At 40.2% G+C, this 27,365-nt stretch overlaps 2 protein-coding genes across 2 annotated transcripts in view; one reads left to right on the top strand and one right to left on the bottom strand.

The window, feature by feature from the left end:
* TDO2 (tryptophan 2,3-dioxygenase) lies at positions 1-20,034 on the top strand. Its single transcript, XM_063136145.1, has 12 exons — positions 1-87; positions 419-524; positions 2,472-2,562; positions 6,859-6,929; positions 7,557-7,684; positions 9,364-9,550; positions 10,866-10,973; positions 13,183-13,294; positions 13,409-13,466; positions 14,952-15,031; positions 17,605-17,695; positions 19,193-20,034. Exons 1-12 carry the CDS (start codon positions 53-55, stop codon positions 19,344-19,346), a joined length of 1,221 nt encoding a protein of 406 aa, XP_062992215.1. The 5' UTR covers positions 1-52; the 3' UTR covers positions 19,347-20,034.
* The window catches only part of CTSO (cathepsin O), a 12,243-nt gene continuing 4,899 nt past the window's right edge, over positions 20,022-27,365 (bottom strand). Inside the window, exons 5-8 of the mRNA XM_063136146.1 lie at positions 26,826-26,947; positions 24,699-24,862; positions 23,023-23,115; positions 20,022-22,381 (exon numbers count right to left, since the gene is read on the bottom strand). Coding sequence (XP_062992216.1) covers positions 22,347-22,381; positions 23,023-23,115; positions 24,699-24,862; positions 26,826-26,947 — 414 coding nt within the window. The 3' untranslated portion in view covers positions 20,022-22,346. The remainder of the gene's footprint in view (positions 22,382-23,022; positions 23,116-24,698; positions 24,863-26,825; positions 26,948-27,365) is intronic.

A 27,365-nucleotide genomic window follows, 5' to 3' on the forward strand; every position in this document is an offset into this window, starting at 1 on the left:
ATATTTTACCTTCGGGGGATTGTAACTCAGTGCATTATTAGATTCTGGAGTCATGAGTGGGTGTCCATTCTGGGAGAACAAATACCAGTAAGTATCTCTCTCTCATTAATGAGTAATATAGTAGTTAGAATAGGTAGTATCTGGATGGCCAAATGGGCAAAAAAGAAATAATACTATTTAATGGATATATATGATTTACTACTTGAAATGTATTTAAAAACAATAACAACTGCTTTTGGAACTTTAGTTATTGATGTGGCATACTTTATAGCGCGATTTACACTGAAAGACTGAACCATGGAATTATTCTTCTTTAGTTATTTAAAAACTCAAGCCATCAAAATGTCTGAAGAAGCCTGTGTGCTTTCATCACTTCTCTTGGTATTATTCAGCACTATTGTAATTTGTTTGTTCCTAGATTTAATTTTAATAAGCTGTCTTTGGAGGATGGGGAAGAGGACAAGTCACAAGAAGGGCTAAATAAAGCTAGCAAAGGTGGACTTATCTATGGAGACTACCTGCAGGTAAATGTGAGATTGCGCTGCACTTTCAGATATGGCAGAAAATGCTTTTTTTTTTTTTTTTTTTGCAAATCGTCAAATGCAAGCATGATTATTTCCCCAACTTCTATAGCAGTTCATATATCCTTTATGATTCTGACATATTTTATCCTTCTAATACATTCTGCCTTTGGTTATGAAAGCTAGAGAACACTGGAATGTTCAGTATTATTTTTAAAAAGAGCTTTTAACATTTTGTTCAAGTGCCTGTACACCCTTATCTAGGAGCAAGTCCCATTGAACTCCATAGGACTCACTGCTGAGTAGGCATCCATAGGTTTGGACTGTAAAAGTAATACAGTGCTAGCTCTGGTTTTGTTGCTGCTGGTTTTGGGGGTGGGCGGGGGGTGGGGGTATGGCCAAAGGTATTACTTAAATCTGTTTCTAAATCAGCTATGTCTCTCTCTCCCACTGCACCTTGAGTAATCATAAAAAAAAGATGAAGCTGCTAAATATGGATTTAAATTAATGTCTATTTCGGCCTACCAAAAAAAAGAAGTTTTCAAGAGTTTAAGGTGCTGGTAATAATAGCCATTCTGAAGTCAAAATCAACTGTGAGGCTTGGTGGTTAAATGAGCACAATAGTTTCTAGGGTGACCATATGACTGGATTTGCCCGGATTCCTCCAGGACTTTTGGTCTTGGGGGACGACCATGTTGTCCTCCTTTTTGGTTTCCAAAATATAGTCACCCTAATCTACACCAAGCAGGATATTGCACTATGAACGTGGTATGACAGTGGTAAATAAAAGGCAGGAGCCACACCAAGCAGGATATAGTGGTATTAAAGCGGTATATGTTATGGGCTCCATTACACCAGTGTTATAGCCCACTGTCGCCATGCGTTGTTTGCAGATGTCTCACATGACATCATCCATGTCCTGCCATGATCTTGCCTCTTCCCCCCCCCTTTTGCGAGGTTTTTTGGTGCAGGGAAAGAACTGTTTTTCTGGCAATGCACTCAAACCTCAACGTGCATTTTTATATCGAACTCAATCCAATGTTGTGAGGGCGTGTGTTAAAGGGGTGATACTGCTGAAGAGAGGGAGGGGGCGTGCCTTTTCTCCAGCGTGCCATGTTGATCACTGGGGAGAGCAAGGTGTCCAACTGTGAAAGAGCTTATCCTTCTTCCCCTAGCAGTATCAACCACTGCCGCCTTCTCTGAAATGCAACTGCTGTTGGCATGCAATCCGCATACCACAGCTGTTTGAAAAGCAAAGGGGCGGGGCTTGTCCATCACCTTTCAGGATTCACACTCTGACAAGTGGCAGGAGTAGGAAGACAACTCTCAAGGTGCTGCTCTTGTTGCGCTGGATGAGCCGTCCTAGCTTGCCTTGTCTTTCCCGGAAGCCAAAGGGTTAAGCTAAAGGGGGCAATCACTGGGGAGGGTGAGGTGTCCTACTGTGACCAACCAATAGACTGTAAGGGGAGGTACAAAGGAATCTGCGGGGAGGGGGAACAGCATTTTGCTGGTGCGCAGGAGAGGAAAGGTATAAAGATGAATGAAACGTAAGGCTTTCACATGCTCTGGCAATGAAGGGGGATTAAACGAGGCAAACAAGGGCAAACATTTATGTGTCAATGGGCCCAAACAGTTGTCTGTGCACTTCAATACTGATATAAAGCAGTAGTGTGGCTCCTGCTTTTTATATACCACTTTCATACCACTTTCATTGTGCAATATCCTGCTTGGTGTAGATTAGGCCTGGGTCATGTGTAGTTTGGGCCTAGGTCTTTCTTTTTCTTTTTTGAAGTATAAACAGTGACTCCCTAAGACATTCCTGAATAGAGCTGTGCATGTTCATGGTAATTGTTTAATAATAAAGAATTTAATGCCAAACTAACTGAGGAAAGTTTTGTTGGAAGTAACCATACGGTTTTAAGGCCAAGCCTTTTATTCTTTCTGTTAAAGCTGGACAAAATATTGAACGCTCAGGAACTTCAGAGTGAAAAGAAGGGGAACAAGGTCCATGATGAACATCTGTTTATTGTGACTCATCAAGGTAATATTTCTGAAAAGAACAAAGCAAATGTTGTGTAGCCAACCCAACTTTATTATATTATAGTAAAATTACATTTACAAATGGATATAGTTACCTATAATAAAAGAAGGTGTATATGAGAACATAAGAAGAGCCATGCTGGATCTAATTCAGCATTCTGTTCACAAAGTGGCCAAACAGCTGCCCATGGGAACTCATAGAATCATAGAACAGCAGAGTTGGAAGGGGCCTACAAGGCCATCGAGTCCAACCCCCTGCTCAATGCAGGAATTGTGTAGGAACCCAAAAGGGCGGGTTGCCTTGGTTCGCTGAGTGGCGGTCAAAGACTCTCAAGACACAATTTCTTTCATCTTGGAAAAGTTTTATTACGAGCAGCCTGCAGTGCTGCAAGGTGCAAACCCTAGAGGATCTGAAGGACTGCCCACTAGTTGTAGGCAACGCTAAGATACTTATAGGGTAACATCCTCAGAAGCAACAACAGAACTTCCTCATATAATAAACCAATCATAATACAGTTTTGCAATACAGTAACCAATGATAGATAAGGCATTTATGCATGTGCAGAGTGCAGATAATTCGAAGACTAGAAAAACAATACGTAGATGGGTATTGCAATCCTGGAACATCTGTTCCTTTGTGGTTACTACTCTTCCTGTCCTCGCTGGGAGGCTCACACTCTGACTAATGTGTCAACACTTCTTGTTGGTTGAGCAAGTGTTGCTCAATATATTTTCAGCTATAGTTTGGATCAAATTGCTATAGAACTTAATTTCTAATAGAAAGGGCTTACATCAAAACAGGGTGGGCACAGATAAAACAGCCCATTTGCACATTTCCTCGACAGAATCCACCCTAAAGCATACCTACTCCACAAGTAGGACATGAGCACAACAGCACCCTTCTGCTTGTTTTCCCTAGCAACTTGTATACAGAGGCATATTGCTTCTGATACTGCAAGTAGTATATAACAGGGATGTGCACGGACCCCCCGATCCGCTTCTCTTCCAGATTCGCAACTTCCAGATTGGGCCCGATCCACTCTGCTCCAATCTGCCTGTGGTCCGCGCCGCTTCACTGCGAAGCTCCAGATCAGAGCTCCGCTTTTCCCCCCATAGACTTGCATTGAAATCCAAAAACGCCTACAACTTTTTTCTGTTAATGTTAGAAACCTCAAACTCAGCACTATGATAGCTTATCCATGTATACACATGCATGCCAGCCTCAAGCAAATCCAAGAATCCACTGATTTTTGGGGAATTTTTGAAATCCAACACCCCATTTTCAGAAATGGGATTTACTCCGATATTTTTACAGATAAAAACTTTGACGCGGGCACCCTCACAGATGCCATCTAGATCCACATTCATGGCAAGTTTCAAGCAAATCCCATCATCCCCTAATTTTTGGCGGGGTTTCTAACCTTTAAAGCATCACCCCTAACCCCAATTCACACCCCTTTCGATATCTCCGTCAATTTTCATGTTAGAAACCTCAAATTAGGCACCATGACAGCTGATCCAGGTATACACATTCATGCCAAGCCTCAAGCAAATCCAAGCATCCCTTGATTATTGGGGGATTTATAAAAATCGGACATCCCATTTTCAGACATGGACTGTTCTCCGACATTTTGACAGATAAAAAAAATAGAAGTGGGCACCCTCATAGATGCCATCTAGATCCACATTCATGGCAAGTTTCAAGCAAATCCCATCCCCTGATTTTTGGCGGGGTTTTTCCCTTTTAACTCCCCCCAATTCAAGTCTCATGCTAGAACTCTGTAAATTTTCACATTAGGAACCTCAAATTAGACACCATGACAGCTGATCCATGTATACACATGCATGCCAAGCCCCAAGCAAATCCAAGCCTCCCCTGATTATTGGGGGATTTTTGAAAATCCAACACCCCAGTATCTCAGGGATTTTTAAAGCTGCAGACAGCTCAATGGGCTTTCTGTCTTTACAGCCATTTCAAAGAACATCCCAACATGCCATGAATTGGGGAGTAGAAAAACCTAAATATGAATCTTCTTCCACACTTGAAAATTTTATTTGGAACTTCAAAAAGTCTAAGTGAGCGCAGGAAGGACTTATCCCCTGAGTCAAAGCAAGACACACACAAACCATCCCTGCGAGGCGGGCACAGAGGAGGACAGGCAGCACTGGAAGCAAGCATGCCGGAGGCTTGTGGGGTTGAACCACAAAGCCCATCATGTAGTACAGCTCCCAGGCACCAGGCGGGCAGAGAGGCAGGCAGAGATACCATAGATCTATAGGGAAGTCAGTCCCAGCAGATGCCCCACCACAACAGCACCCAGGCGGAGGAGGGAAGGCAGGCACAGAGCAGACATTTCGGGGGCACAACGAAGTGAGCCAAGGGTTGTTTCAAAGCCAGTAATGCAAACCATCCCTGCGAGGCGGGCACAGAGGAAGACAGGCAGCACTGGGAGCAAGCATGCCGGAGGCTTGTGGGGTTGAAAAAGGTACCTCTCACGCTTTTTTAACCCTATTTTTAAAAAAATTGTAGCAAGCAAACCGCAGCATGCAAAGTGCTGAAAATATGCTCAAAATGACCCCCACCCACGACTCTCTAAGCACAGCGAGTTTCAAATAGCTTGAAAAACAAAAAAAGTTATCCACTAATCTTTTCCGCAATGCAATCCTATGGTCGAAAAAATCCAAAATGGTGGGCGGAGTGCTCCACGAAAAGAGAAGCGATCCGCTTACGGTTGCTTCTCTTCGCCATGCTTCTCCAGCCCCCCAATCTGCTTCTCCTCCGCCTGTAGTGGAGGCGGATCACCCCGATCCACTTCTGCTTCTCCGATCTGATGAGAAGCAGATCTCACCCCTAGTATATAGCCATTCTGACTAGCACCATTGATACCCTGGCCTGACTCCCTTTGTGTTCACCTTGGGTGCTCACCCATCTTGTACCCTCAGATTAAAAATCCAGCTGCTTTTAGGCTTATTGGATTTCCATGGAGGCCCTGACTTAGGGTGACAATATGAAGAGGAGGACAGGGCTCCTGTATCTTTAACAGTTGTATTGAAAAGAGAATTTCAGCAGGTGTCATTTGTATATATGGAGAACCTGGTGAAATGTCCTCTTCATCACAACAGTTAAAGCTGCAGGTGCCCTGTCCTCTTTTAAATCTGGTCACGCTAGTATAGTACTCCTGCAGCTTTAACTGTTGTGATGAAGAGGGAGTTTCACCAGGTTCTCCATATATACAAATGACACCTGCTGAAATTCCCTTTTCTATGCAACTGTTAAAGATACAGCAGCCCTGTCCTATTTTGTGTAAATTGCATTTATAGTTTGCTTAATTTGCATAATTGTGACCATGATATGTTTAATTTGCACAAATCGCTCCTGTAATTTGTGCAAGTTGTGGGCTCAATTTGTGCAAAATAAGCAAATTATGGATGAAATTTGCACAAAGGCAGCAAATTATGGATGAAAGGTGCGCAAATGTTGCTTTAAGGAAAACAACAACATGAAAATTCCTGAGCTGGCTGGACTCGATCTGCATCAAGTCATGCCAATTAATATAGGTAAGTGAGACAAAGTCTCAAAGTGCTGAGCTCATGAAAACTTAGTGAACTTCACCCTGTGGATGGATTCCTCCAACATCCCAAGTTGAAATCCTCACTAGCCACAAAGCTTAGTGGGTGACTTTGGGTTTTCAAGCTAACATAGTTCATAGGGTTGTTGTGGGGGTTAAAATGAGGATTACTGGAGGAAAGATGGGACATAAAAATAATCAATCTCCTATTTTCTTAGCACTCCTATAGTACATTATTCCAGTCAATGGTGGCTTGAGAAAAGAATTATACTCTTCAAATGACAAATAAGTTATTTATAACTAGAAATCATATTCACAGCTATGCAATGAGCCAGAACAAATACTATTTTTTCATATTATGATTTGTCTTTCAAGCCATTCGGTCTAGTTTCATTGAGTTATTTGCTTTGTGAGAATACATTTCCAGAATTTTTATACACTGTGTATCACTATATTAGGTATGTAATCAAAGTGTGCAATCCTTTGCATGTTTAGACAAAAAGTACCACAACTCCCAGCATTCCCTAGCTAGCCAATAGCAAGGTTAGTCTGGAACAGAAAACCTGGAACCACATTGTATAAGTATTTGTATACCATCCTTAATCAAAGATATCACATTTTTATACAGCAAGTCATAATACGTATGGAGTTGGTTGACCTCTAATCATTCACCTAACTTACTATCACCATGAGTAAGATGTGAAACTAACAATGGTTTTTGACTGCAGCTTATGAACTATGGTTCAAGCAGATCCTGTGGGAACTGGATTCTGTCCGAGTGATATTTCAAAATGGTCATGTAAGTAGGATATAAATATATCTATTTAAACCCCTCTCATTTTTTTTTTGTTTTTCACCAAATAAATACTGAATATTAGAAATCCAACCCTTGATTCTATCACACAAAGACATTTTAGACAGTAAACCCCCCACCCATTTCAGTCAGAGCAAATCTACTCCACCCTACCATCTGTCAGGGATGCTTCAGGGTGGATTCCTGCATTGAGCAGGGGGTTGGACTCGATGGCCTTGTAGGCCCCTTCCAACTCTGCTATTCTATGATTCTACTCCCATCAGTTTCCTGGGGTGGACCATCCAAATGGGTCCCCCAGCCCTGCAGGAGGGAAGTAACACCGTGAGTTCAAATCTCACTAGGAAATTATCTGACCATGACAATAGGGTTACTTGGACCCCCCAATTAATGAATTATATCCCCACATTTGATCAGTTAAAATGGTATCCTTGATTTATCAGTCAGCAGGTTTAAATGGTAAATTAATCTATCAATCAACTGAAACTCTCATGCTTATTCAACTAAGATGTATTTAATCAGGTGACAGCTCTAATTAAAGCAGCCTACTGTTCTCTGCTACATCTTCTCAGCCGAGCCATGATAATCATTTCTTTCTTTTTTCTTTTTACTAAGATGAGAGATGAGAGGAACATGCTTAAAGTTGTTGCTCGAATGCACAGAATTTCAATGATTCTTAAATTACTAGTGGAACAATTTTCTGTTCTGGAAACTATGACAGCTCTGGACTTCTTTGACTTTAGGTAAACTGTACACCATCGTTGATTTATATGAATAAATTACCTCTTCATCACAATTGTTAAAGCTGCAGTGCACAAGTAATTAAGCAACTCATGGTGGGCCAGAAGAAATTTTCCACCTTAGTCCCATTATGCAATCTAGGATAAGTTTAAGGTCAAACCCAGCCAGCATGTGCAATGGACAGGGATAATGGGAGTTTTGATCCAAAATATCTGGAGGCCACCAGGCTGGAGATTAGATTGTTCAGATTTATAAGGTTAATGTATGTACTGGCAACAGTGGTTACCCTTCTAAGGAGTAGTTTTGGAGGTGATATTGATGACAATAATGTCAGCAATGTGCATGGCACTTTGCAGAGTAGTGGAGAATGGGTTTGGGTCCTGAGGGGTTTACAATTTAGAATTAGACACAGGGGGGACAATAGAAGGAGGAAGAGAAGTGGAGGCAGGGGTAAACAGATGCTGAATGTATGATTGTTTCAGTTGAAGGTTTAGTTGTGGCAGGTTTTAGTATTAGGGTGACCATATGAAAAGGAGGACCTGGCTCCTGTATCTTTAAGAGTTGTACTGAAAAGAGAATTTCAGAAGGTGTCATTTGTATATATGGGGAACCTGGTGAAATGTCCTCTTCATCACAACCGTTAAAGCTGCAGGTGCCCTGCCCTCTTTTAAATCTGGTCACTCTAGTATAGCTCCTGCACTTTAACTGTTGTGATGAAGAGGGAATTTCACCGGTTCTCCATATATACAAATGACACCTACTGAAATTCCCTTTTCTATGCAACTGTTAAAGATACAGGAGCCCTGTCTTCCTTTTCATATGGTCACCCTAGGTATAGTGACTAGGGAGTTGTGCCAAAAATTTCATGGAAAGTTTGAGCTTTGTGGATGGATTTAAATGCACTAAGTGAAGCAGCAGCAGCATGCAGGCATTGTGGGAGGTGGCCTGAATGTATTACAACCCAATATTATGTCACGGAGACCAGGTTTGCCATCATCTGCATATTTAGAATAGACTGTTTGGTTTAAGTATACTGAAATAGTCCGATTTTATACCTGGAATATATCAAGACAAAGAAATAAATTTTAAGGCAAACTTGCTTTATTTTTTGACTGCAGAATTTGGATCTTCTCATTACAGAATGTGGAGGGTTCTTTTGTTTTTAGTGTATTTTATGTATTTATTTATTATATTTATGTCCTGCCTTTTTTCCTCTTTAAGGAACCCAAGGTGGCATACACAATCCTCCTCCTCTCCATTTTATCCTCACAACAACCCTGTGAGGTAGGCTGGGCTGAGAGTCTGTGACTGGCCCAAAGTCACCCAGTGAGCTTTCATGACCAAGTGGGGATTAGAACCCTGCTCTCCCAACTCCCAGTCCAACACTTTAACCACTACACCACACTGGCTCTATGTCCTTTATGTCCACAAGTTTGGTATCTATTCACATAAATGTTATCTCAATAGCAGCTTTCTGCCTCTAATATCCCATTGCTTTTGTCTAGGACTTTCTTATCTTTCCTAACATATTAAACAAGTTCCTACATGTTGGCTGTAGAACTAGTTTCCTCCAAAGTGCTTATTAAGCCATATTACACTTTGAGATACAGGTATAGAGATAGATAGAGATGCAGGTATGGATAGTGATATTTAAAATGTTCTCTTTTTTTCATCCTCAAAGAGATTATTTGAGCCCAGCTTCGGGATTTCAGAGCTTACAGTTTCGATTACTGGAGAATAAGATTGGTGTCCCTCAAAGCCTGAGAGTTCCATACAACAGAAGACATTACCGGGATAACTTCAAGGGAAAAGAGAATGAATTATTGCTTAAATCTGAACAGGAGCCAACTCTACTTCAGCTAGTGGAAGTATGAGTTTCCCTTCATTAATTCTTGGCCTGCTATAAACAGTTTGAATAGCTAGTAATTTACCTTCCATCTGCAAGTGATATGGAAGCAAGGGGGTCAATAAATCATTGATCATAATTAATCATTATGATAATGGGGCAAGATGCCTATCCCATGGGTGGGCAACCTTTTGGGGCCACGGGCACATTTGGAAATGTGAACATTTCCATTGTGCAGTGGCCATTATGCAGTGATTCTGTCTTTCCTCCATAATGGGTTTTTCTGTTAAGAAAAAAAGATGGAAGGAGCATTGGTAAAACACAGGAGGGCTACACATTGAAGATGTTGTCATCTAGACCACTTATAAAATTCCATGAATGAGTTATGGCAATGGAACCATAAAAGTCTCACTTGGAGCACCCCTTGTTTCTTTCTCAAGGCTGTTTTATAACCTGCAGTTTATAACATGGTAGATGGTCACTTATTAAAGCACATGATGGTGTCATTTAACTAGTTGTTTCCAAAAAAAAAATTGCTCAGGAAGAACTGGTTGTTCCTTATATTCCAGAAGATCTTAAGAATGTGATAGGATAAAAAGTGGACAAGAATAAAGCGGAATAAGTATTTATCACTATTTGTCTATAGTGACAGAGCAGAGAAGAGTGTGTGACTGAGTAATATGAAAGTTGAATGTAAGAACATAAGAAGAGGGTCCATCCAGTCACACGGTGGCCGTCCAGGTGCCTATGACTGAGAAACCCACAAGCAGGACATGAGTGCAGTAGCACCCTCCCACCCATGTTCCCCAGCAACTAGTATATATAGGCATACTGCTTAATGTCTTTGGGCGGTGGGATTTGGTAGTACAAGCATTATTCCTAACTGTATGTACTCTTGCATCTTGGCAAGGTATTATATATATTAGGGGTGAGCAATTTGTGGTGCTCCAGATGTTGTTGAACTTCCATCATCCCTCACTGTTAGCTTTGCTGTCTAGGACTCATGGGAGTTTTCATTCAGCAACATCTGGAAGGCCACACATTTCCCACTCCTGAGTTCTGGTAGATGTAGAATATATCATTTGCATTTATAGATATGCATGCACATCTATACAAATTCCCAGGAGATAAATATAGTGTTTTCCAGTCCATGCATCTTGAGAGATCACCATTATCAGTTGGTATACCCAAATATCAAATATAATTATCAAATATAGATGTTTTGTAGTTTTTGTGAACTGGCCAGAGAGCTTTAGTTATGGACGGCATAGAAGTAATAAAATAATAATAAGTCATCTACACCATAACCTAATGATTAATCTGTTTTGTTTTATAAGGCATGGTTGGAAAGGACACCAGGACTTGAACCGGAAGGATTTAATTTCTGGGGGAAATTTGAAGTGAATGTACTTAAGGGACTGGAAGAGGAATTTGCAATGGTGCAGGTACACCATGGGTTGTCTTTGGGCTGATTAATCAATCTAGGCATCCAGTAGTGGCCACTAACACAGAAATGCCGAAGTGCAGTTCCATGAGATAATGCATGAGATTGTACGAGCACTTCCTCATGTATATGGAGGGAGTTTAAGCATGCCAAAGTAACTCATTCCCCCCTTCACATGTGTGTGTGAGAGAGTAGGATGGGGAGCACTGGCAAGTGCTATTTGGGAGAGAGGTACTGGCAAGGGGCTGCCCACATAGTTTTCTGTATGTATGAATCAAACTGTTCAGCCCTCTTTAGCCATTGTGTACAATCTGCGTACAATCAATGCTGCATCCTGGCTCATGGGGAGAGCCTCCACAGGTACAGACATCTCTCCACTTTACACCATCATCCTATACAAGTACAGGGCGGCGGAAACACATAATGAGGGATGTGTGGCTAGAGCATCGTGTGTTCACAATCCTAAATATCTGAATAGGGCCTTTGTATTTACTGAATGTGAGTTCAGTGATTTTGCATGAGGTGTATCTGTGCTAAATATAATGCAGCTCTGTGAGAGTCCTGAGTCCAAGGGCTCATCTACACCAAGCAGGATATTCCACTATGAAAGTGGTACATAAAAGGCAGGAGCCACACTACTGCTTTATAGTGGTATTTAAGTGCACTGCAGGATCTACACTACTGCTTTATAGTGGTACTGAAGTGCACTGACAACTGTTGGGGCCCATGACACATCGACACCAAGCAGGAAGTGGTATATGGTACGTGTCAATAGGCCCCAACAGTTGTCAGTGCGCTTCAGTACCACTACAAAGCAGTAGTGTAGATCCTGCAGTGCACGTCAATACCACTACAAAGCAGTAGTGTGGCTCCTGCCTTTCATATACCGCTTTCATACCACTTTGATAGTGGAATATCCTGCTTGGTGTAGATGAGCCCCAAGAGTACTTTCTAATGATTCTTTAACTCCTTTATAAAACTTCAGTTCTTAACGTTTATTAATGGGAGTTGGCAGCCTTTACACTCATAGTGTTCTCTCATGCTCAGTTACTGAACAGAGATTAATACTCATGTATGAAAAATTGTGAATATGTTAATGTAAAAGTGATCATGTGGGTGTATATTTTGTTTCCCATGTTTCAGCAAGACAATATTTCGTAAAGTGTATACAGAGAATAAAATATAAATTTATATGCCCATCCCCATGTTACATTATGAACGCATTCTCATTCATCTGTGTCAAAATTAATCCTAAAGTTAACTTTCTGCCATTATTGCATTGAGGAAATAATTGCCAGTGAATGCTTACTACCACTATAGTGTAGAACCAGTGAATGTGTAGAAACTAGCATTAAGAGGTTCATCTGATGAGCACTCACTACTGCTGCCCACTTACAGATGTGTGAGCGTCCTTTAGATGATGATGATGTCTGCCTCCTGCTTCTTCCAGTCATTTTTCCAATGCAAAATAGACCCCTTTTAATCCAACTTTTTTTTAAAAAAAAACAACCCAGAATGTTCACTGTTTTTAACTTCTGTAAACTGCCCAGAGGGCTTCGGCTATGGGGCGGAATAATAATAATAATAATAATAATAATAATAATAATAATAATAATAATAATAATAATATCATCAAGGTGTGTGCAGGAAAAGCCATGCCATAAAAGCAGCCTCTGAATGGGCCATGTGGTCTTTGTTACTTCCTCTTTCCTCTCCTGGCAGAACGAGGAAGTGCGAAGAAGCGACAGTACAGAAACACCATTTTCCCCGTGTGACAACGCTCATAGTTTCAAGTAGAATCTTGGCTAAAAGCAATAGAAGACAAGATTGTGTTGCGTTCTAACCAATACACAACACACCTTAGTAATTTAGTGTCACTGCAAGACAAATCAAAATAGTGCCAAATTTTGGAACATTGCAATGTAACTTGGGTCAGAATAACCAAGTTCTTGATGTACATTTTTAGACCTTACAAAAGTCTCCTGAAATAATGAACCACACTCAGTAGCAGCAGGGTGGGGACATCTGTAGTAGTTTCTGTCTACTAAGTTGGTTTCCAATCACATGGCTAAACCACCCTTAATGGAAAGACCATTGAACCCTGAATATTGTTAATTGAATAGAGCCCTCGATGTAGGGAATATATTCTATGTAAATAAAAATGAAGCTTTCAGTCTTCTTTAAAAAGCAATAATTATTGTGATTGAAAGGCCAAAGAAGACTCAGAGGAAAAAGAAGATCAACTGGCAGAACTTCAGAAACAAAAAGAAGTGCTTATTTCATTGTTTGATGAAAAACGCCATGAACATCTTCTTAGTAAAGGTAGGCAGGGTTATCAGTGTGTGCAGATGTGAATTTCCAATTTCTAATATACCAGATTAAACTAAGCTGCAATACAATTAATATATTACATTTAATATATATCAACTTTTGCAGGTGAAAGAAGGCTGTCATACAAAGCAATGAAAGGAGCTTTAATGATCTACTTCTACAGGTATATTAAAGGGCTATTCATTCCTACTTGGGGCACGTCTACACTACCCATTTTTCGTGGAGTCATCCATAGGTCGTTGCTGTGCATCCAAAAGATGCAAAGGGGATCCCGGGGGCAACCCCTCCATTTTCACGGGATAACTGGTTCTTTAATCTTCTTACTTTTACTGTTTAGCCAGAAAAAAGAAAAGAAAAAACAGTGGCTAGTCAGTTGGGGAAGGCTTCTTGAAAGAGAGATGTTTTCAGGAGGCACCGGAAGGAGATGAGGTGCAAGGCTGAAGGCCTTTATCTTTAGAAGTGAATCCCATTGAAAGCAGTGGGACTTATTTCACCGTTAACATAGGGCTCATCTACACCAAGCAGGATATTACAATATGAAAGTGATATGAAAGCAGTATATAAGAGGCAGGGGCCACACTACTGCTTTATAGCGGTATTGAACTGCACTGACAACTGTTGGGGCCCATTGACACATACCACATACCGCTTTCATACCGCTATATCCTGCTTGGTGTAGGTGTGTCATGGGTTGGAAGTGTGCTGGAAGTAAATTTGTATATAATGATGCTGTACAGCACCATGTACATAGATGGTGCTATATAAATAAATAAATAAATAATAATAATATAAAGTAAATCATTATATACAACTAATGATTTCCAGGACTCAAGGTTTGCATTGAACCTTTATTCTTTGAGGCTTCAGCGCAAGCTAGTTAAAGGAATGAGTAGCATCCAGGGCAAGTAGTTAAAGTGATAAGGAATCAGAATCAAAGGAGCATGCTATTTCCTGCTTGGCTTGAGTTTTTGCTGGGCACTTCACTCACCCCAACTAATGTCCATCATGATCCTCTCCTAAGGCACCATAGTCAAGTTATTGCCCATAACTTGGCATCATCCTCTGCCCCCAATAAGCACCACTATTAAGCTGCTAGACTCCTGTCCTCCAATATCAGGGCCTGAGTCTCAGGAAACCAGCAACCTTAACCTAAATAAATATGCATAAGATTAGAGCCTTGGAATGTAATCCTGAAAATAATTACTGGAGAGTAAGCTACATTGAACAGGGTGGGACTTTCTTCTTTCATTTCTCATTTTTCTATCTTGTATGGAATATAGTTATAATTTAGCTCTTGAAAGAGACCTGATCTAAAATTAGTAGACAATTGTGCTTTTGCTGCAATGGACCATCAGTGTGAACCTTACTCACTTCATTCATATTTACGTATGCAGAAAGAATAAAAATAGAAGCCAATAATGTTTTGAGACGCAAATTATAAACGATCACTTTGCTATTGATTTATAGCTGTGTGTTTTTTACCTTTTCTATAGTAGTAGACCACTATACTGCTATTGCCAAGTTAAAATATAATAGGATATAGCATATATAATTAACAGCATGCCTTTTCCTTTTAACTTGCTGCATACAGTAAAATAGGAGAATTTAAGCAAGATAATGAGTTCTCTTCTGTTTTTCCCTTGTTAAGAGAAGAGCCTCGCTTTCAGGTTCCTTTTCAACTTCTCACTTCCCTTATGGATATCGACGTGCTGATGACTAAATGGCGATGTAAGTTTCTTTCCCATATTTTGTGGTACAACCACCATAACACTGTAAATAAGGCTGTTACTTTAACTGTCACAAAAGGAGTTTTACATGGTTGACAGTGTTGCTAATTAGCGACTGGCTAATTAATGGATGCATCCCCTGCAAGCCAAAGAAGTGACATGAATATCTACTCCCTGCTGTAACACATGCATGTCTGGGGGAAGCTTTGCACAGAACACAAACTATCAGTGTTCAGGGTAATATGACACTGCCTACAATGATTCCTATCTATTGACAGGAATGTGCACATGCAGAGTTTTTTTTTTAACTGACCCCATAATAGTTGTTTTAAATGATATTGCTGTTTTTATGCTTTTAAATTTTTGTATATTTGTTTTTAATGTTCACTTTAACTTTTGTAAACCACCCAGAGAGCTTCGGCTATGGGGCGGTATATACATGTAATAGATACATAAATACATACATACATACATACATACATACATACATACATACATAAATAAATAAATAAGATGCATGCAGTGCTGATTTGTAAAGAATAGTGTAGACCAGGGCTCCCCAACTTTTTGGGAAGTTTGAGATACTGCTGTGGACAGCACCACAAAATGCCTAATCAGTGGCTTGCTGCTTTGGTGTCTATCATTCTCATCTATGGATCCTAGGTTGTGTCTTATTCAGTAAAAAATTCTGCTTCATGTCTATTGGACTCTTTAATAAGGGATTATTAAATGTATCTTTAATAAGGGATTGCCTAATTCAGTTAATTGCTGGTAGTGCAATACATCTTTTAAACATGTTTTGACAATGTCAAGGAATTGCTTCTTTTTGCAGGGAGGTTGTTACACAGAAAAAAATTGTACTGGAACAGTCTTTAATATTTAGTGATGTACATGTCTTTTAAAAATATTTACCTGCTTCATGGAAATTAACAAATGGTCAGTGTAAAGGGATTCTTTGCACCCTTACTGGGAAGGTAAACACTCACTTCCTATAATGCAACAGGCTGATGACTTTACAATGGACTGAGGACCTTGCATGCATATAGACGTCATTTTCAAATGAATACGTATTTGGATATTTGGTCCATTTTTGTGGCAGTCCATGTATAATTGGTAGAAAGTTGTAGGCATTTCATACAAATCCATGTATGGATATTAAAATGGCAATAGATAAATTAAAAATTAAATTTTTTTGCTGCCCGCAGTTGCTGAGTTGGGTACCCTTGGTGCAGACGGATTGTGTAAAATTGTCTTATAACTAGAACCTTAACGGCTAGGTGACTGAGCTATGAATCAGGAAGTCCCCAGTCTTAATTTTGCCTTTCTCATTAAAGGCGCACTCCTATTGCAATGATCTTAAGTATCCACACTTGGAGACTAACAGTCATCCTGTGCAGGGCAGGAGGAGCAGCACAGGCAAACTTCACCTCCCCATCTTCTCGCCCTGCATTTTCAGGAGACAGGCTTTTTTGCTCATCTAGTGAAAGTATCATGGAGGGAGGGGAAGAGGCTAGAGAAGCTTCAGGATAGCTCGTACCCTGGACTTTCATCTCCTCCCCTCCCCGCCTAGTTTATCCCATCTCCGAGGTTGTGTTCCTGACCTCAGAAAGCCAGCCAGTGTGGTTCTTTCCATACCAGCTGCAAGAGGGAGGGGCGGGATGGGGTCAGGGGTAAGAGCGCCAATTCCCAGCTCCAAGTGCTGTATCCGACCGCAGACCTGGGAATCCGAACTATCCTATGGGCCCTCAGATCCTGTTTAGGGCCCATGGGATTGTGCCATGAGTCACTCACTTTAGCAAGCCATTTTATCTCAGGGTCACCTCCTCCCATCTGCAAAGCGGGGCAAAGTGGCTGCCTTGAGCACTAACTTTAGTTTAAAGGTGGGATAGAAATTAAGTAAGTAATGCCGAATTACTTGAGCAAGGGTGTGGGACTTGGTTCAGCCTGAGAGTTCACTGCTTTGAAGCGGGGCCAAAGGCAAAGGGCCAAAAATGCCTGCACATTTTAACTTAAATCTCTTACTGCAAGTAACTAAGCCTTAGGAGAGGCATCTCAACTGTTTAGAACAGAGGGGAAAGCCTGCGCAGAATCTGTTCCCCCGGTGATTGGGGCAAGTCAGTAGGGTCACGTGAATGTGGTGTGGCCATCTGGGGAACCTCAGAGGGACAGATTGGGACTTCAGGAGGACCATGTTTGACCCCCCCAGGCCTGAGGTTCTGAACTCCTGCCTTAAAGGATTACTGTTTAGTATTAATAGGTAGTGTATATGAAAGACTTGAAACACTACAATCCTACACCCAGTTACTTAGGACTGGGCCCTATCAAACTCAATGGGACTCATGTCTGACAGAACAAACTTGTATAGGGTTGCACTGTAAAGCACAATATGCATACTTATTTTAATCATAGAGGAAGGAAAAGATGCTATTATAAAGAATTCATGTTTATATTATAGATGAATGAAACAATGATCATTTATACAACTTTCAAGGGGTCATTTCCATTGCAGTAGAATGACCATTTTGATGTCTTAAAATTAGTTATCTGCTAAAATGAAGTTGTTTGTATGCTTAGATAACCATGTGTGTATGGTGCATAGAATGATTGGCAGCAAGGCTGGGACAGGAGGATCATCAGGATATCAGTATTTACGCTCAACTGTGAGGTAAGTCTATAGGAAACCCAGTTTAACTTTATAGCTATATGTACATGTCGTAAAAGGGCGAGAACAGGAAACAAGATAGAAGAGATGCATTCCTTTAAGGTTTTCATATTTATGTTAACATGTCTTCTGATGGTAAGCTGTGTCTCTTGCACTGATTTCAAATTTGAGTTTGAAAAGGCTTCTTAAGGGTTTTGTTTCATTTTTTAAAAAAATGACATATAATTAGAAAAGATTTCTACAAGTATATGGAAAGAGTGAATACAAAGAAATAAGTTTATCTCCCTCTTTCTCTAAAAACACTAGAGTTTAGTCCAGTCCAGGGGAATAGTGGGCAATACGCACCCCAGGGGATGCATGTGGAATCAGCAACAGCAATTTATTACTTTAAAAAAAAACCTTAGTACTTTTAGAGCTATGGAGGCATTGAGCTACATTGACTGGCAACAGGTTCAGGTCTAATGCAGGGCTTTAGCTAGGTTTTAAAGAGGGACTGGAGAAATTAAGTTTATGTATATTAGGTCCATCTGAAGATATGGGCATGTTGTGGCTAGTAGGGAACGTGTGGTCCTGGAGATGTTGTTGGACTCTAGCTCCCATCAGTCCTAGCCAGCATGGCCAATGTCCAGGAATTATGGGGATTATAGTCCAGCAACATCTGCAGGGCCAGATTCCCTAACTCAGTCTAAGATTACAGAGTCTGATCTAAGCCTCTGAGCCCTCAAGCTTGTGGAAGCAGACGTATGGCAGAGGTTAGAGGCAGGCAGTGAAGAGCATTGTAGTTGAGTAGAATTAACATCTGCCATTCACAACTGACTGCCATATTTATTATTTCTAATGGTTGCATTTTAGTTAAATTGCTGTATTATTAGAAGCTTGGGTAAATTTAAAAATTATCACTTTTTAGCTAGTTCTAAGACCAGACTTCTATAATCTGGTACCTTCCAGATCTTTAAGATTATAATTCCCAGTATTTGTGACCATTTGTCATATTGGATGGGGTTTATGGGAATTGAAGACCAAAACAACTGGAGGGCATCAGGTTGAAGAAGGCTGCTCAATCCTATGCTGACTCTTCCCAATCCTCATGCAAAGAGTTGGGGGCTGGTAGTACATAAAAAGTCAATCCTACTGTGTGACTTGGGTTACAGATTTTGGGCAGTATCCAACAGGGCCGTTCTGCTCCCACTGTGTTGTGCCAGTAGGACTGACCACTTGTGCAATGTGGAGCTAGCAGTTCTAAAAGTATTCCTGGAATCGAGCAGAAACACTTGTTCCCGGATTAGGACAGATCAGCTCCCTTCTGCAAACTTTGCTGACCTGGACCATTCTGGAAACTAGCAATTCTTCTCAATACAGATTGCTTTTAGAGTCATTAACTTTCTGTTGCCCAGTTAGTCCCGTTGGTGCACAGGAACAATAGGAATGTGCTGCCTGCTACTACAAACTAGGAAATATTATGGAATCTTAGACCTTAATGCATTTCCTTTTTCTTTGCAGTGACAGATACAAAGTGTTTGTTGATTTGTTCAATCTTTCAACGTACTTGGTGCCAAGACACTGGATCCCTCGGCTGAACCCAACTGTTCATAAATTCCTTTACACAGCAGAATATTGTGACAGTTCCTACTTCAGCAGTGATGATTCAGATTAAAAACCTTCCTGATAATCCTTGTAAATAACTGAATTGTAACTGGAAGAAGCTTGGTCTTTAATGTTAAACCTTATATGCAGTTAGATAATGTATGCATATGTTTATAAATATTTATGCACAATGTACTATAGCATTTAAAGAACATGCCTTTTAGATAAGTTATCAGAAATAAAACTTAAGAGATGAGATAAACATCTGAGACTTCCATTTTTTAAAATGGTTTAAACTGCTGCTGCCGCCTGTTTTAAATTGCTTTATCTGATTCATTATGCTGGTTTATAGCATGTTTAGGTTGCTGTTTTAGTTTTTTAATGGTAAAGTACTGCTTCAGTTGTATGATGTTTTTAAATCATGTATGTGAGCCGCCTTGGGCTTGCTACAAAAAGTAGCACAAACATATTACAAATATAAATAAAATTTCACACTGTGATTTTAAGTAAGATGCCACAGTCTATTCAAACAAAAGCTATATCCCTGCAGGAGCCATAATATTTATTATTATTGATTTTTCATATTGTGGGGAGATTGTCAATTCCATGTTATTTGGTTATGGCAGGCCTTAGCAGCTGTTGCTGGGACACTGAAGAGGTCTAGGAAGACTCAACCACTTCTTCTTCTTCTTCACGTAACGCATGGCAGATATGAATCTGATTATAACTGACTCAAAACATTAAATGGTATAAAAAGAGATGACAGACTTTTTATTGTAGATGCTAATAGATGTTTTCCCACTCATCTTTATTATAAAAATTGAGATACCAATTTGAGTATATAAAACATTCTTATAATTAGACATGGTTTAATCAAAACTGTTATTTAAAATATCACCGTTTCCACTATTAGATAGATTGACTTTCTGTTATCAAGGGTTAATTGTAAACATTTCAAAGGAGCAGCCAAAGAGAGGGAACAACATTCCTGATAATGCCAATTATAAGTAGAAATTCCGCCTGTTTGGTCCAAGCTCACAATGTGGAGAAAAACAGAAGATTAGAGCAGCCCTGTAGCAACATATACTGAACAGAAAAAGTGATGTCATGTTCCAAGAGAGCACAGAAGGACTAGAACAGAAATGGAAGAGAGAACACAGCTACTGAGGGATGCCTCTAGAGCAGACTTCCCCATCTTGGTGACCTCCAGATGTGTTGGACTACAACTTCTATCATTCCTCATGCGTCTGGCCAAGGCCCTGCTGGCTAGAAGTTGTAGTCCAACATAGCTGGAGTCCACCAAGTTGGAGAGGGTTCTCAAAAGGTTGGTTTACACTGTCCAAACCACTGCTAACAAATAAATGCAAGGCAATGGTGGAGTTAATATGAACCAAAAGAACCACAACAGGCGACCATCAAAGGAATAAAAAACCAGTAACGTAACTGTTATTCAAATTTGTACATATTAAACCAGTCAATACATTGAATTAGGACCCCATTAGTAATGAGAGTAATATACAATCAAAAATAATTCACATACATAACAGTATATCTAGACCAAATCAGTCAAAGGAATTAAACATTGTTTTAAAGACCACTTTTTGTTGTTGTTGCTAATACACCAATATAATTACACAAAACAAGGGATGGAGAGAGATGAACCCTAAACATTCAAACTGTTCGTAATTGTAAGTTTAATTTGGAAAGTGGCTTGCAAACATAACAGCACAAACCTGAACATGTTGACTTGAAAGTACCATTGAGTTCAATGGGACTTATTCCCTGTTAAGTAGGCACTGGATTGCAAACTTAATTGTGCTTCACCTCTACAGCCACCTTAGGAAATGGGTGATTGTTATTACCATTTTACAGATAAGGAACTGAAACACAGGCCTATTCTACACTTGCCATTTATCCCGGGATGGTAACGAGGTCGTCCCTGCATGTCCAAATGACGCACAGCTGATCCCGGGGTGAACCGCGGATGAGCACTCAGTTCTCCCATGATAGCTGGGACTGGTTTTTTCCACCATCTTGGGACCATCCTGAGCTCTGCAGGTGGTGTGGCTCTCCCTCCTGGGATTCTCGCTCTTCTACACAAGTAGCATGGCTCAGGAAATGGGCACAGAGTTGTGCAGGGGGCAGAGAGGGAGTCTGTGGGCATCAGGGGAGAGCATTTTCAGCATCTTTGGGATGGCCCTCGGCATCTTCCAGTGCTGAGTGTGCTGTTGTTGGGTTTGTGTGTGTTTTTTTAAAAAAACACACCTTACCTTCCTGCAGGATCACACCCATGTAATTGTGCAAATGACTCCTCTTTTTTTAAAAAATGGCGCCCCGAAACACCACTCTTTACTTCCGGGACAACTCGCTGACATGTGGCTCCTGAGGGATGATCCCAGAAGTGGAAAACTCCATGATTGTCCCTCCCCACTCCCCAAAGGTCTGCAGGTGTAGATGAGCCCACAGAGCGTGATTTGTCTCAGGCTACATGACAACTACATGGTAACAGATGAACGCAGTTTTCCCAGATACAAAGACAGCTATCTACCGTATTTCTTCGATTCTAAGACACACTTTTCCCCCCATATAAACATCTCTAAAATGGGGTGTGTCTTAGAATCGCAGGTGTGATTATTATTCTTAGAATCAAAGCTTTTTTCTGTTGGTGTACACATTGAAATTAGTGTGCGTCTTACAATCGATGGCGTCTTACAATCGAAGAAATACGGTATTATTGTGGCATAGCAGCTTGAAACTCTAAAACGTATTCTGATATGCCTGAGAATGATCAAGATTTTAAAACGTAATACTAGAACTGGTAATATAAAATACCCTTCTTCTGCATAATTTATGGGCCTAGTGCATATTGTCTGTCCACTTAAGGGCTGCTTTTAGTTCCTAAATGCAAATGTCTATGTCACTGGTTGGAAGAGAATACTACTTCCAGAATCTAAAATTTCTTATGGTCTCAGTGTCCACAAATAAAGTCCCTTCTTAAAAATAAAATGCTCTTATATTGTATACAGTAGCAATTGAAATATCCACAGGTCTTTTATCTAGAGCAGCCATTTCACACAGACACAGCAGAAACTTCATCAGCAATCCCTAGAAGGCAACAAAAGTCAAAGTTACCATTTGATCATTAGAGTAATTTATGTTGTGCCTTTTATAAAGAAAAAACTTTTTTGAAACATCTTCTCTTAACCCGTCAACACTTGCATTGCACAAGCATTGCATCTTTTAATTTTAGATCACAAATATTTCCAATAGGGATCTTAAGGGTTTTTCCCCCCAGAGGAGGGAATCTAACCACTATATTAGAAGTCCATGGCAACTGGCTTCAGAGGAATACAGCGCTTTCATAATTGTATATACTTAAGATTAATTTTCCCCAGCTCATGACTCAGTGGCCATAATCTTTAAACTGCTGCTCAATATAGAACCTTCTGCTTTAATAGAGTATAACGTAACATATACAAAAGTAATCAGGCAGGCATGTAGGATAGTCATCAATGTGACAGGACCACATCAGACATCTTAGCTTTGCTCCAGCAGAGAGGGTTTTGTTAGCGTGCTTTTAAATAAGTGATTTCTACAGTCACTGCATTCTGAAACAATTAAGTTGAGAGAAGGAATTTACAATATGCCTGCCTGAAAATTCAAATATGATCTTACAAGAGGGCTACCAAAGACTGCACAGCCATCTGTGACTTCATCTAAGCCACAATGCCATTTGCCCAACTTACCACATATATTGGAACCTATTTTAACATGAGCATAGCCGTCTATTCCCCATGAACATCCCCAGGAGTTCCGTACAATCCAATAGGGAATGATACCTGTAAAAGGAATCCAACAAGTAATTTTTTTTTTTAAAAAATGAAAGTGTTCGGCAAACCTTTATGCCATTAGCCCAGACTTCCCAAACCTGATGCCATCCAGATGTTCAACTTCCATCAGTCCCAGCCAGCATGGCCAGTGGTCAGGGATGCAGGGAGTCCTAGTCAAAAATATTTGGAGGGCACCGGGTTGGGAAAGGCTGCATTAGCCAAACAAACATAAAGACTAAGAGAAGAACTTCATGCAATTTAAAACAGAATATGGAATCTTCTATAGAATCTGGTCTTGGAGAGACAAAGCACCAATTACTTTAAGGCCATAACTAGCAACTACGTCTTTTTTCTTTTTTTAACTGTAGATCAAGTGCAATCTGGACCCAATCTGGGTCTTTAAGCCTTCCCTCCTCTTCTGGGGTCTGGCTCTGGATCAACCCCAACGCTCAGGAGCCTGCAATATATATTGCCAAATGGCAGGAAAACACAGACTCTGAAGCAGCCGGGATTGCTACTTTACTGCCAGTAATGGAGGCAGGAGTCCATCCTGTGTGCATGCATGAATGTATTATGGTGGGCATGCGTGGACCTCAGGGCTGAAAAGGTTGTGCACCAGAGTAAAGAAAAAAGCAATGCATGCTTTGAGTCCCAGGCAGCCAGCCAGCTTATAGTGCTTCACGAGTGTGTGTTAAATGCATGGATACAAAAAGTACATAATGCGAGAGTATAAGTATCACAACACAAAGGCTGGATCAACAGGAATACAGCAGGGAAAAGACTGTAGCCTTAATTTAGTCTCATACAAAATAATTGCAATTTTGTATCTAATTTGTGCATATGAATATTTACCCAGGGAGAGAATGTGCACAAGGAACCCAATACTGAGCTCCTTAGAGCTCCTTATTGACTGAAGCAAGAGCCTACTATGACAGCTCTCCAAGTCAATACAGAATCAGTTTCCCCCAGCATCACACAGGCCAGATCTACACCTTGTGTCAAATTATTGCATATGTGAAATAAAAAAGCAGGATATAACACTATGAAAGCAGTATATGGAATGTGGATTGTGCCCCAACAGTTATCACTGCACTTCAATACTGCTATAAAGCAGTAGTGTAGATCTAGCCACAGTGAATCCAAGCTAGGGAAAGCAGTATGGCCGTTCTACAGCCTGAATGTATCCTTACTGATACAAACAGTAGTACAGGGGTGGGCATCTTGTGGCTCTCCAGATGTTTTTGCCTACAACTCCCATAATACCTCACCATTGGTTATTCTGGATAAAGCTGATGGGAGCTGTGGCTTTCCAGATTTTTGGCCTACAAGTTGCTCATCCATGCAGTAATGCTGATTTCAGGATTTGGACTGCATGTCTAAAAAATGTAAACATTGTTTTGTTGTAACTTGAAGAGCATTCCTGTGCGGTATTTAAATGTGCAGAACATTAAAATTTTATAATTGTTAATGAACTTTAGACTGTACTTACTTGATGGAAGTAAATTCCACTGAAACCAGGGGGACTTACTTCTGAACAAACCTGGTTGGGATGGAACCATTATAATCATATAATTAGCAGATTAAAAATTTACCTGTCCTATCAAAACCAGTAATGACAACAGCATGATTTGCTTCTCCACTGGAACAATGATACTGTATGATACCACCGAGGTAATCTTGCCAGCTAATCGCATCGACAATCACTACTAAAGGACCCTGTTCAACCAGCATCTTCATCATTTCATCTTCCCGGCCACTGAAAGATAGGGAAAGATCCCTCATAGTCAGAAAGCAATCTGCCATCAAGAGCCTGAAATAAAACAGCTTCTGAGCAGCTTTGCTGGAAAGTCTTTGGCCCCTCAGGATAAAGATGTTGGTCGTCCCTGGTCCATGATATAATCCTTGGATTAAGTCAACAGAAATAATAAATTGTCAAAGATGTTATCTATGAACATTAAAAATCAGCAGACCAATTGTACTGGCAAATGTAGCTAGTAAAATGTGACACTAACTACTGAAAATGCTTATGCGGAAATCTTTATTTGCTCAAATAAATCAGGAAATATAGGTATGATACACTTCTATGTTTCATTCCAACTATATACGTGTGTGTGTGTGTGTGTGTGTGGTTCAGAGCAAGGAGCATGAAGACACAATACATGTTAGTGATTCCATTGGTCACTTGCTTAGAAAAGGTAAGAGGGCCCTTGGCCCACTTCACCCAGCTATATGCATGCAGTGGGCTGCTAAGCATTAGTATAACCTAGCGCCTTTGGGTTGATTTCCTCACCAGACCCCTACATGCCCTCAAGTCTGCTCCAGGAGGCTGGGAAACCTTCCAGAGAAGTTTTTCAGGTGACACAGAAGGTTACTGGGGAAAGATGAGAGGGCAAAAAACTTGTTGCCCTAACAGATGTCCACTATTGCAGCATTGGATTTAATTCTGGCATCATCCTACAGCCAAGGCAACCTGTACAATATCAGTCAGACAGTCAACATCAGCATTAGGCACTAGAGTTTGTGTGTGAGTTGGGGTGTGTGAGGTGCTGAATCTTCCAGATGCTGTTTTTCTTCTCCCTGAACAACTGATGTTGGTGCTATCATAGCTTGCTCATAGGTCCAACTACTGGGCAGTGTTATTCTGTCTCTGCAACTGTACAAGTAGTACCTGTCTGCACCTCCAATTCCTCATCAAGCTAGGGACATGCACAGAAGCCTAGGGACATGCACAGAAGGTAGAGACCTATGTCTCTACCTAAATTCGAGAGTTTTTAAAGTGATTTTTCAGAGCGATGTGTAATAAAATGGTAGTTTATTAAGAGAGTGCTCTTAACTATTCATAGCAATTTGTGGTATTAGGACCATAATGACCTTGGAACCCTAGTTGTGAAGAGTTGTATTGATAGAAATTTTTTATAGCTACTGAAGTTGCCAATTTCATTAAGTGTTATTTTAATGAAGAACTCTTTCCCTGTTCTATGTATCTTGTTATCTGAAAATCACCAACAGTCATCACAATAAAGCTGCATTTAAGGTATTTGTAAAAATATATTAATCTCAAAAAGCAACAAGAATCACGTAAATGCATTGCATTTACACGTGGTTTTCTTTTTCTAATTTAATATTAGTATACATGGAATTAAGTAGAGATAACAGTTGATTTCTACCTGTTTGTAAGCATTTGAGACTTGTTTTCCTATTCTGATTTTTTTATGAACACTTTTTGCTTACTACCCAGTAAAATAACCTCAAATAACAGTATTGCTTTTACAAGTTGTGCCACTGTTTGTTCTGATCACATGAGAAAAACAGTATACACATTGCAAGGGAAATGCAAGCAGTACTGACTTTTTATGGGGAAAATAAAACACGTATCACATATTTGCCTCCTTGTATATCACATCTACTTCTGTTGGAAGATACAGCATTTGCTGTATGTTGTCCTCCATTAAAATTTATTCCAATTTGCAATCAATAGCTGCTATAAATTGATCTGCATTGTGTAGGGATAGGAGAATAGTAGATGAATTTACTATACAAGTGTAATGGATAGAATTCTCTCTACCTGGAAAACCAGCAGTCATGGGTCACATTTTAGATTCCAAACCCTAAAGATGGACAGGATTAAGACTGCTGCTGAATATATCCAAAGTTCTGTATATATAAGTTCTGAGTTAGTCAGAAAAAAATGAGCACATAAACTAATTATTAGCTGTTACCTGAAATCATGTGCAACATAATCTTTGATCGAGACTCCGAAAACTGAGGGACTGAAGTAATGGCACCATCCTGCTTGAGCTTTAAAAGGATACTCTGAATCTCTCACCAGTTTCAAACGTGTCTACAAGAAGATGAATCAAACCAATGACTTGTGGTTACTAAATACCACTATATTTATGGTCACCAAGTAACCTTTTACATGGCAGGGTCCACAAAAATGGGTGAGGATAATATATTCAAATAAATGTGCAATTACTTTGTTCAGGCATTACATTCTATGGACAGAAAGGGGATCAGGTTGGGCCCTAGATTTGCTCTTGATCTCTACTTGCATCTGGTTGTTGGGGGAGAAGTATTGTCTGAACAGGCCATGTGATCACCAGATGCTGGAGACAAACAACAGGTTACAGCTATTGCCAATATTGCCTTGTTTGTGACCTTCGCTGAGACATTTGGATGACTACAGCAGGACATAGTATTCCAGATTAGACAGACCTCTGGGGTCAAATCCAACAGGTCAATGTTTTTGACAACTCTGA

Source organism: Elgaria multicarinata, chromosome 10 (assembly GCF_023053635.1).
Source record: "Elgaria multicarinata webbii isolate HBS135686 ecotype San Diego chromosome 10, rElgMul1.1.pri, whole genome shotgun sequence".
In the NCBI taxonomy this organism is placed as follows: domain Eukaryota; kingdom Metazoa; phylum Chordata; class Lepidosauria; order Squamata; family Anguidae; genus Elgaria; species Elgaria multicarinata.